The sequence below is a fragment of the Tauraco erythrolophus genome, chromosome 7 (genome assembly GCF_009769465.1).
Source record: "Tauraco erythrolophus isolate bTauEry1 chromosome 7, bTauEry1.pri, whole genome shotgun sequence".
Taxonomy (NCBI): domain Eukaryota; kingdom Metazoa; phylum Chordata; class Aves; order Musophagiformes; family Musophagidae; genus Tauraco; species Tauraco erythrolophus.
The window spans coordinates 5,041,118-5,053,210 of NC_141471.1; the positions used below are offsets into that span (position 1 = coordinate 5,041,118).

A 12,093-nucleotide genomic window follows, 5' to 3' on the forward strand; every position below is an offset into this window, starting at 1 on the left:
TTCCCTTGATTTAAAATCCCAGTATTAAGGAGTGATACCAAAAATAGTCCTCAGCATCCCTGCAGGAGTTAAATCTGAACACTGGGATGTCATTTTTCAGTTGTCCTTACCTATGTTTAGACGATTTCATGTTACAACTTTTTCTAGAAGAAATTTTGTGAACTAACTGCCTGTTGCGTAACAGGAGCCGGTGTCTTTTGGCAGCTGTGTTTTAAGTGGGAATAATTTATCTTCTATTAGAGTGTTTCTGTGCATAACTGCAGGGAGAAGCTGTGAGCTATACAGAGTGCAACCGAACGTGTGAATTGAAGGGAACACGAACAGCGAATTCATGTGCTGCATTTATGCTAGGCAACATTTCCAGTATCCAAAGGAAGGGCTTATTAATTCTGGTGCTTGTCTCTGTGAGAAATATGGGCCTACAGGGAAGAAAGGTTGTGATTGTTTTGTACAGTGCGTTTCTGAAAGGTTTGTGTTGACCGGCTGTTTATGCTTCAACCAAAAGTCCTGTTTTCTTGCCACCACCACCACCCCCTTTTTTTTTTTTTTTTTTCTTAGGGAATATACTATTTCCACGGGACTGAAGCAGTGCAGCAGTCGTTTCACTACAAGGTCTGTTAAGCTGATCAGCCATGAGACCTGACTGGAATGCATAAATCCCAAACAGTGACTAGTTTAAAAGCTTGAACTTGTATACAATTTATTTCTTGTTGGAACTGAAGACCGAGCTAGGAATTACAGTACTGAGATACCACATGTTATTTTTTTCTGCTGGGTTCTCTGGAAGTCTGCAGTCTTTCGGGGAGTATTACGCTGTAAATATGAGTTGCTGTTAGCCACGATTAAATACTCTTAATCATTTTAGATATCTTTAAAGCTCCTCCTATGTTTAAAAAAAGACATTCTGAAAGATCCATAACTATTTGCTATTAACTATGATGGAAATCCGGTAATTACAGCTCTTCTTGGATATGTCTCCATTAGTGAGAAAATTAAAATACAATATTGAGTAATGCTTGTTTCTGTCTAAAAGCTTTGCTACTCTTGGCATGTGGAAATTGCTTTAGACCCGAAAGCCTGAACGGCAAAACAAATGGACTGATACCCTACATACAAATCCTTTAAGTTCCTAAAGCCTCAAAAATGTTATCCCAGCTCCAAAGTCCTGCACCGGATGTTTAGCAGTCTCACAACTTGTAGTACCTTCAGCTTCAGAATAGTTTCGTTGTCCCTGGTTAGATTATCAGGTGAAAAATGTGTTTTCAAAGTTGAGGGTAACAGAGATACAGGTTTTGAAATGGAAAATACATTTTTTCTAATTTTCAAAGGCGTAGACTGTTGACCAGGTGTCTTTTGAAAACAGAATCAGATTGAATTCAAGAAGCCAAAGCTTGTAGGAAGGTTGGTGTGCCCTAGTGGGAGGCTTTACCAAGGAAAAACCTTGAGGTGTAGTCTTGTTAGATAAAGTTAAGTCAATAATTACACATTATTTTCTAAGGCAGTACTGAAAAGGGAGAGAGGCTCTAGCAGTAGCTAGCATCTCTGTGTGGGTACTGCAGGTAAGCTCGTTCCTCTCCCAGCAACTGCTTTTGAGAAAGCAGAGCTGCAGGTGGGTGGGGAGCATGGCAACAGGCTCTCTCACTGTGCAGTCAAGGAATTCGGGTTCTTGGAGTTGAAGGTTCTTGCATTTTGTAGTCCTTGGTGTATGTCCATCATTTTCTTGATGAGAGGAGTACTAGTTTCCAGGTAAAAAACAAAGATATGTGTGGTATGACAGTGCTTGTATTTTTCATATGTGTATTTTAATATGAAGGAAGATCTATTTCCATATATTTTCCATATATAGAGATATTTTCAGTTTGAAAAAGAACTCGCATAGCAGAAGAAATCACTGGCTTTGAACTGCTTGTGCAGATTAACTTAGTCAAAAATTCAAACTAAATACTAACAGTCTTAAGAGTACAAAAATGAACTGAACTATTCTTTAAAGAAAAAGTTTGCCTTAAGTTTCTTGGGATGTCCTGCCTTTTTCTCTTCTTCAAAGACAAGAAATCAGTATCAAAACATGGGTTCTGAAGATCATTGTCTTTAAATGGGTTTGATATTCCATTCAATAAGCTTTTAGTCTGGATCCTTCTTAATATGAAGAATTGAGGTGGGGTGCCTAGATACCTTTTACGGTTTGAAATAGGAGTGAAAAACCTAAATTCCTTAGATCTGGTCCTAGATACAGACAAGCAGAAGCAAAGCTCAAGCAGTTGGGAAAGTAATGTGTACATGGGACTCTGGATAACCTAGAAAGGGTGTCCTATGGATTTCAGCCTGGTCAGGATGCTGTGATGGACACATACTTTACAGGCATTATGCAGCAGTTGTTTTTTCTTAAAAGTCATTTTTAGATGCGTCCTGAGAGAAAGTGCATCGGGACAAGTGGCTTGTAAGCAAGGGAGCTTCCATTTTGGTAGCTGAAAAAATCGTTGATGTTGGGAGAGAGTTAGGGTTGTTCATCCTGGAGAAGAGAAGGCTCCGGGGAGACCTTCTAGCAGCATTCCAATACCTATAGGGGCCACAAGAAAGCTGGAGAGGGACTTTTGACAAGGGTGTGTAGTGACAGGACAAGGGGCAATGGCTTTAAACTGAAAGAGGGGAGATTTAGATTAGATCTGAGGAAGAAATTCTTGACTCTCAGAGTGGTGAGGCACTGGAAGAGGTTGCCTAGAGAAGTTGTGGCTGCCCCATCCCTGGAAGTGTTCAAGGCCAGGTTGGATGAGGCTTTGAGCAGCCTGGTGCAGTGGAGGGTGTCCCTGCCCATGGCAGGGGGGTTGGAACTAGATGATCTTTGAGGTCCCTTCCAGCCCAAACCATTCTATGATTCTATGTTATTTGTGCGAAACTAAGTCAGTTTCAGGGAGCACTCCTAAAAAACAATCCCCCAGTGACTGATTCCTTAGCTAAAGACACTGAAGGCCAGAATCTCATTTGTCAGTTACTTCATTTAAGCAAGAACTTTCTAAGCATAATTGACCGGTATCTATCAACTCCAGATGACATCAGAAATCAGTCAGTGGTTAATGAAGAACCTGTACTTGCTGCTGTAGGGTGTTCAGAGGATGTCTCACTCATCTGCAAAGGGGTGGCCTCAGGTCTCTGCAAGCACCTCTACAAAAGGCTGTTGGAAAGAACAAAAACACGATAGCTTCATCCTTACCAGAGCAACATTGTCTGAATAAATAAAAATATAGCAAAAGAATTAAGTTAGAGTTCTGTATACAATTCTTAATTTAATTTCCTCTCAGTCCGGAGCTTCTGCCTGTTGATACTTCCCTATAAAGCTAGTCCTTTTCCTTCATCAAAAAAAACCCTCTTTGAGTGGCAGCAGTGTTTCAGCTCCAAATGGAAGTGTTCTCTCCCATTTCTGATATTTTAGGAAGTATCCAGTACCGAAGTCTAAAGTAACTTAGCTGTATTGCAGATTGGGATGTTAACGTGGGGAATGAGCGATTGGAAGACAATGTGACCATGTGCATTGCGTTCAGAAAAATTGTAAATTCCTGTAATTGGTAGTGTTTAGTAAGGGCAGTGTACTGCAGAAGAGCCTGGTTTAAGAGAGCCTTCTTTCCTGCAGTTTTAATATCTCGATTGGGAACATAAGCTACATGAAAGCTCTTGGTCAGCACCCTGATAAATAGTAAAAATAAGTGGAGACATGTCCTGGAAGATAAAATTAGTAATGCTGTCTTCCCTCAGGATTGGTTTCTCCACTTTCATAGCAAACAAATAATAATTTATGTAAATGTCTGTCAGTGTGATACGGCTGGAAATGGCGTTGACTGTGAATAGGATAACAGCAGCATCCAAAACCAAGGCATTAGGAAAAAGGCCACTGGAAGAGATGTCCTTGTATCAAATGTCTTATTTTTCTCTGTTTTTTAGCTAGTGGTGGTGTTTTGCCATTTTTATTTCCAATGCTTTGGAGATCATTCTAAACAAGTATCTCATTTAAAGAAAAGAAAAAAAAAAGTCTATATGGTTATTGCATGAGCCATTAATTTCCATACATGTACTTGTGATGAGCCCAGAAAAATATTTGAGTCATGCATTTCAGTTCCCAGTAACTACTAGAATAGTAATGTTGGCAGAAGAGTGCCATTTCAAAAGAGGTTTTACTTTTTTTTTTTGTTGTCTTCCTGTTTTCTTTTTGTTTTTAGCCACCAGCTAAATACCTCCTGCCAGAACTGACAGCATCAGACTATGGGAAGAAGTGTGTGGTCATTGATTTAGATGAAACTTTAGTGCACAGTTCATTTAAGGTAAGTGAATTCAAAAGCGATCTCTTGCGACTTGAATCTGCCAGTGAGTGTTGTAGGAACTTTTAAGCCTCTTAACACATGAACTAGTCTTACAGGCTCTCCCAGGATGCCTGGTAGTTCTCATTGTTACTCCTATGATTATTCATCCTAATTTAGCTGTAAGGGGAGCAACGCAGACGTCGCTATGTCTTTGATTCTGAGAAAGTCACAATGACTGCAGCAAGGGCTGGAATGGTTATTGACTTCATGGCTTTAAATGGTGACTATTCCAACACAGACCTGTGTTTTAACAGGTACAAAAGTTGTTGCTCTGAAAATCTGGTTTTGTTTTTGATGTTTAAATGATGCCATAGTTAGTCTAGGAGAATGGCAATTCAGCAAAGCCTTGTGCTGGGTAGATGTACCTTAAACCAGTAGCTTTTGAGCACCAGTGATGCTGTCTTCTCTTGCTGGAGAAGATTGCTTTCCGTGTCAGGCCGCTGTCCCAATCACAGGAAGTTTTTTTAAGTATTTAGCTTTCACAACAGGAAAGCAATAGCATTGAGCTGTTGCTGATGAGCCAGTCATCTTCTAGAAGCAACTTTTCTAACCCTTCAGATTTCAGCATGTGGTGGAAGTAGTGGTATTCTTCTATTGTTTGAATCGGACTGAAGTTAGAATAGGAGAATTCAGAAACACAAATGACCTAAATCGGCTCAGAGCATTGGTAGTATTTCTGATTAGCAAACGTCAGGCATGGTAAAGCATATGCTACTTTTATATTTCGATCCTGGAGAATTTCTAAGAATCAATAATATGTTTCCTTATTAGTAGCAAGCTAGAGTTACCCCTGTCTTTATAGTCTTCCAGTTTTGGTTGCACTCCATTTCTCACTGCTAGCATAAACCCAATGTTTTAATCCTGCAATATTTGGTTGCCAGCATTTAAATATGCAAACCGTAATTCATGTTGGGGTTAGAATTTGGCAACAGCCTGTCTTTGTTGACTTAAAGAAGACCTTATATGGAGATACTAGAAAAAATATTCCTGTGCCTCAAACTGAAACTAATATTTTTCTCTGTCTTCATTGTCCCTAATGGTATATAGCAATTTGTGGTGGCGTACAGGAACCTCTTAACCTCAGTGCCAGATCCTTGTCTTCTCTACCCAGACTGAATTTGCACTTGAGAATTTTTCAGGAAGATTAGAAACACAGCTGGATTGGGAAAGGAGGGACCATGCCTTCCTGATTAAACGAGAGTCAAAAATAAGAAGGGAAAGCTGAATTTAGAAGTCTAAATTTACATTAAAATAATGAAGTATTAGGCTTAGTGTCATCTGAAATGTAAAAATAAAAGTTTGCTTTCTGAATACTGTGGGTAACTTTGTGCTGTGATTTTTCTGGGTTTTGAAACAAAATGGGATTCAATTTAGGTGGTTCTTAATTTTTTTAAACCATTTTAAAGAAATACATGTTTAATGGTTGACAGAGTCTAAATCCTTTCTTGTAGGATTGAGGTTTGCCTTTATTGCAGAGTGCTTTCTTAGTGGGCTCACTTTAATCATCCCATTATTCAAATGATATTTAATGGGTATTTAAATTATGTTAAACAGACATTTAAGAAAAAATCAAAAGATTATTCTACTTAGTTTTGAATACCGAATAGTGTTTTCTGTTAGGAGAAGAAAAATGGTGCTTTTCTGTGTGAAGTAAATGGTGATAGGCAAATGTTGGAGTTTCTGCAGCAGAAGTCTCATGGCTACAACAACATTATCCTAGTATGAAGCCCTGTGCTGGGAGTGTGTAAGAGAAAACCAAGTGTTGGAGGAAATGGCTTTAGTTGTTCAGTGCCTGGCACTGTCCAGTGGTGCGCTTTGGATTTTGTTTCATAAGGGGAGATACTTCAGCTGAAGTAAGGCCGTTGTGGTCATCAAAAAATTCTGGATTTCCAGAAGAGCGGGGGTTTTAACACCTGTATTCACACTGCTCTGCCTTAATAATCAAGTTGCTTTTGCAATTTCTTCTAGTTGTTCATTGGTATGTTTTTTTTCACCAAAACATATCTGCTCTACCTAAGCAGGTCCGCACTTAAAGCCTGTAAAAGCATAGATAAGTTTGTGATTTTTTTAGTACAAAAGGCTTTATTTGAAACACATGATATTTTAGAATTCATAATTCTATTATGAAGTAGGCTTCATATTTCAAATGCAGATAATATTTTTTTTAACACAACCAGAGAGGCAGAGTATTTAAAGTGTTCTTTTATGAAAGCAGCAACATCTGAAGGAGGGTAATTCTTGTCTTTTTATGCCCCTGCATATTTGTGAAGCTTTAAGGAGGTACTAGTCTTTCATGTTAAGTGCATATTAAAGGAATAAAGTTTGGGGTGCTTTGGCAAGAGTAAAAAAGGAATAGATAGACGTTATAGTTATCATTCCCATCATAAAAAAATAATAGAAGCAAAAACCGTAAATTATTAAATCAAGGAGATGTAAACATGGTTTTGTATAAAATGAATTAAACCACATGTGAGTCTGGAATGTAGTTATAGTCAAAACTGGCTGTGAAAGTCTTTTAGAACATTTGAAACTCTGGAGCTTTTTATTAAATAGAAACAGTTCTAACTGAAGGAAAGATTTTTCCATGGAAATACGTTGTCATCTTTCACGCTCTGTCTCTGTGGTTCCTGCTCAAGGCATGTACGTGCTTCACGTGTGCAGCCCCAGAAACCTTTATCCAGCAAACTCTTGCAGGCTTTTCTCCTGACTTCCCATCATGATGAAGCACAGAACCCCAGTCCATGCTCTCTTTCTTATCGCTTGTGCCAGCAAGAAAGCTGTGTAGTACCTGAAGTGTAAGTGGGGGAAGCAACTATGTAATTTGGTTAGTGTTGCAAAGTCTAAGGGTGGGTTTTATTTGTTAGCAAAAGTCAGGTTGTCTAAACAGAACGTGATTTTTCTCTGACACGTGGTTGCTCTTGCTCCTCTTAAAGTTTGGTAATAGGTGTATTTTTATCAGTGGGCTTCAAAACCTGTGCAACTTCCAGTGACCTGTTCTTTTTCTGCTCATATGGAATATTTATCTTGCTTAAGGGTGTCATGCATATGTAAATTCTTCAAGTGCCTGCAGGTCTCTTCACGCACGGAGCTGGCACCCACTTGAAAACTTTGGTGGCTGAGTCTTATTGACAGTTCACTTGGGTTTCTTTTAAGGTGACGCTTCAGAATGTTTTTGTGTACCTCTTCTCTGGCTATTAAAGATGCTGCAGAGTATCTTCTCTGTCTTGAGGGGCTTCACGCAGGTAACAGATAGGAGCCTCTTTCTGTCTTTTTCAGGAGCAGAACAGGGGATATATCTTGGAAATTGTTTGATGTCAGCCAAAGGGAAGTGTAGAATGTATCTGTGGGTATTTGCTGAATTCTTTAGATCATGCTAGCACAGTGGTCATCAACAGGATGGAGTTTTCCAGCATCAGCTACCCTGGAGCTTTAGTTGCCAATAACTGTTGGTCGGGACAAGTAAATTCAGCGTAGCTTCTCATTTGTCCTCTGATGCAGCACTCTCAGATGTCAGATCAAAACATCTTCCGTATTACTTTACTACTGAGAGAAGGTGTTGCCCTCTATATAGATTCTTACGGTCGTTTTGCTCTCCTCACAGGAAAGTCATCTAACGATGGAATTAGAATCCAGTTTTTCCAGGGAATGGGATCAAAGTGATGCTATCAGGTTAATACTGCAGGATTCTGTTTTTCCTACCATTTTTCACAGAGCACCTGTTCAGGCTTACCAGTTTGTGATCCACTTCTCAGCCTCTTTATCTTGGCTACTTCTCTGCTTTCTTGGCACCCCCTCGACCCCCCTGAATGGGTTTGGAGGCTCTTTCTGGTTTCTCAGATTCCTCAAAGAGTGCTCTTGGTGGTACTTCAGATCACTCTATTGACTGATCCAGAAAACCAGGTGGGAAAGTCTGTGCAAGTCTGATAGAGCTGAGTGAAGACGTTTTCCAGCCTTAGTAATGCCATACTGGTTACCAGCCGGACTGCTCCCAGCCTTCGTTTCAGTCTGTTATCCATGAAACATATTGTGTGTTAATCAGTCCTCTTAAAACTATATTTGGCAGCTCTGTGCCTCAGCCATTTCCAAGCTACAGATCATGGAGTGAGTTACAAACCTCAGCCAGGCATGTTTACGTGGTGTTTTTTTTTTATCACGGATGTAATGCATGAGCCGTAGCGAAGGGCTCTGCCAAGCTTGGTGTCCGTTTGAACTAGTGAACATTGTTAGCAGCGTGTGCCCCAGCTATCACCACTGCCCAGCCAAGATTAAACTCTGTACTCTTAGACTGGCTACAAGGATGCTTTTCTGCTTCCCAGAGTAGTTTTACTTAACCAGTGGTTTTTCACAGTAAGTCTTAAGTTGTATTCAGCAAGCTAGAAAAATGAATTCGAGGACTTGGACCGAGCGCGCCACCTCTTCCCTTTTGTACTAAAATGCAGTTTTACATGATTAATTTGATTGGTTTAGGATGTTCTTGAGATATCACGTCTTGAGAATCATTTAACTGTACAACTTGAGTCTTCTCTTGTTGCACCTCCTGATTCAAATATAACCTTTAGGTATTACTTTTACCACTGTCTTTAATTTTAAGTAGTTACTAATTGATGCCCCAGAGCAGGATATGTGAAGCTCAAATCTGTGTGGATGATGAAAAAGAAATTCAGCTTTGATGAAAGAGTTATCCAAACCGATTTTTATCCTGGTAGTGGGGGGGTATTCAAGCAATAAAGCATATTATGTTGTATGAAGCTTAAAAAAATGAGGGAAGAGGGAAATGCAGTATCCAGTGAATACGGCTGCGTGAGGCTTCTGACTTTGTGTAAAGGGCACACGCACCGAGTGGATTTGTGTAATCGATAATGCTTATTAACTTGTTCCTGAGGAGTAAGTACTCTTCTCTTTTTACGCCTCTGAAGTTTTCCCTCTAATGATCTTATTTTTAATGTTGATTTATTTCCTCGTCATTCTTTGCAGCCAATTAGCAACGCTGATTTCATCGTTCCTGTCGAAATTGATGGAACCATACATCAGGTAAGTGCTGTTGTTCCTTTAGCGTTGTTCTAGTAGTGGCACTGTCCTCACTGTCCAGGAGCGTTACCTTTCTCCGTTTGCTCCTTTTACATTCAATAACTTGGCCTTTTGCAAAACACAAAAGCTGGAACGAATCATCCAGACAGGCATCCCTGGTTGATCAGGTATGTAGTTTCTAACTACTAAGTCTTGATTTTAACTTTTTTAAGTTCTCCAGAATATCTCTCAGGACTTCAATACTTAACTCTTTGTCAGTTTTAAAACTTTTTCAAACAGAAAGGGATCTAAGGATGTGTTTTCAAACATTGCTAGGCCCAGAAAATACTTGAATACTGCATTTCTCATTATCTTGCAAACACGACGTAAGTTGACTTTAATGTCTCTTGGTAGCTCGTATGGACAAAGCTTTATAAAAATGTTAAGGAACTACAGACATTTCTTCAATTTTTGTGTCAATCTGCTTAAGTTCTGTCTCCTTTTCTTCCTGTAAGTAATTTAAGTTCCTCTGATAGGACTTCTTATACATTTCAGCATCTTTAAAAGGTCCAGACAAAATTAAAAAGGGACTAACTTTTGTGTCCTATTCTTAAAAACTTCACTTAAGACTCTGTGAAATGGTTTTCAGTAAATGCAAAGCACCCATAATTTGAAAATCAGTCTCCTTCACTGTCTTAGCTTAGTGTCTTTAATCAGTAGTCATTTCTGAAAACGTTGAATGAAATAAATAACAATGGCCAAAGTTTTCCTCTTCAGACAGATATTAAAGTTATTGCTGGAGTCGGGTTTTACTGGTTACTGTGAAGTTGAGCCTTTCTGCTGTATGAATCTTGCAAATTGTTTGAAACATCCTCTATTGGTTATCGTAGGTTAATGCAGTTATTGAGTTGCAAATCTTCCCTGGATGTGATTCAGTGGAGGTTTTGAATACTTTAATTTTTGTAATGTCTTTTATGTGCATTATTTTAGTATGTTTGTATTTTGATCTTGGAAAAATTGATAGATCATAAAGTTGGTTCATAGTTTTGTTTGATTTCATGTTATGAAAACCATCCATGGAATTGTCACTCTTAAAATAATTACTAAATATCAGTCAGTGGACTGAAACGTGTTTTAAAGTGACAGTTGCTTCAACTGTTTTTACACTGTGCCTGTTTCATGTAGAAAAATTTAGGGTACTTGAATCCGTAATGTTCACCAAAGCTGAATGCTTAAAAGACGTAAGTGATGTTTTGGGAGGTTTGTATTGTGATATTGTCTGTCCTCATTGGATGTGGGCTTTAATTGTGTTTAGTGCTGTAATGCAGGCATTTTCTTGCCTAAAACTTTCAGGAATGCTTCTGAAAGGGAATAAAATAGGTTGCCTAACAATTTTGAATGGTTTAGGGTTGTAATCGCTTAGCTTGTCAAGATTATACATTTACATTTTGAAACAAAACTCAGTAAAAGACTGTTTGGGCTTCACAGTCAAGCACTTCGAAAGCCTATTGCTTTTCTGTTCTCCAAGGTGAACTTTCAGATTCTTTGCTAAACATGATGCTTTTAAGTGCTCAAGATGACAGCATATGGGGGAAAAAAAAACAACAAACAAAACCAACTGGTCAAAGGGAGAGGATTTGTGCATACCTTAAACGTGAATGGGAAAAAGGATGCTCTGACAGAGACAGTCAAGTGAAGTTAGTCTCTGACTGCTTTGCTCAAGACTTCCTGTGTAATTTTCAAGGAAATTTCTCAATCTCTTTGTATTTCAAGTTCTTCATCTCGAAAAAAGGTAAAAATCGCAGTTACGTCTGGGTGGTAGAAATGAAGTTAGTTGTAAGGAATTTCTGATCCTTGAAATACAGGTAATTTATATGGTATGCAGAATAGGCAAAGTCTTAGATTCCTGTGTTTGTAATACCTATGCAAGCAAAGTAATGTGCTATCATCCAGCAGTCGTGGTTGTTTTTTTTTTTTAAAACTGTCATAATCTGAAAGGTGAAAGCAAACATCATGGCTTAGTCTGAGCATTAACACAGGCTGTAGAGCTTTGACAGCTGATTCCTACTTCAAACCTGTAGTTTTTTATTCACTTAAAGCATAAACTGAATGCATATCAACAATTTTTGTTATCCATCAGATTTTGTCATCTGTATAATGCTTGTCCATTTTCTTAAGCGGTTTATATACTCAAAGATTAATCATTGGCATTGGGAAATACTGCCATTTGTTTAAAATACCATGGGATATGTGAAAAGTTGTGGAGCCATACTGTCTGTAGTGCATATCCTTACCTAGTTTACTGGTAAGCCTGATATCTTATCGAGCAGGAAATTGTCCAACAGAGTATTGTTGTGCTCGAACTCCGCCTTAGACAGAACCCCATGGAAAACAAATGGAGAACACCATTTCAGAAGTGCCCATTCAGGAAGAAATTTGAAATCATGTGAGATTCTTCAGATCTCATATACCAAAAGTAGAAGCTGTGGCATCTTCAGTTGCTTATATGCTTGAAAAAGTTTCGAGTCTGACTTACCTAACAAGTTTTGTTTGTGGTAAATGTAATTTTTTGCGGTGCAACAGAGGTATTCACAAAAAAAGCTGTCTTTAGTTTGGGGAGTTTATCTGCCCTTATGTCACTATAATGCGAAGGTCAGAGAGACTCTTGTTCTTCTATAGGGAGGACAGTTGAAGTCATCTTGAAGGGTGCTTGGGTAAAGCAGTATCCCTAGATTAA

At 38.8% G+C, this 12,093-nt stretch overlaps 1 protein-coding gene across 4 annotated transcripts in view; it reads left to right on the top strand.

Moving 5' to 3' along the window:
* The window catches only part of CTDSPL (CTD small phosphatase like), an 82,007-nt gene that overhangs the window by 60,415 nt on the left and 9,499 nt on the right, over nucleotides 1-12,093 (top strand). For 2 of the 4 annotated variants that reach the window (XM_009977514.2, XM_086614517.1), the window contains exons 4-6: nucleotides 559-612; nucleotides 4,209-4,310; nucleotides 9,324-9,380. In XM_009977514.2, coding sequence (XP_009975816.1) covers nucleotides 559-612; nucleotides 4,209-4,310; nucleotides 9,324-9,380 — 213 coding nt within the window. The remainder of the gene's footprint in view (nucleotides 1-558; nucleotides 613-4,208; nucleotides 4,311-9,323; nucleotides 9,381-12,093) is intronic. The other 2 variants (XM_009977515.2, XM_009977516.2) reach the window with 1 other exon arrangement.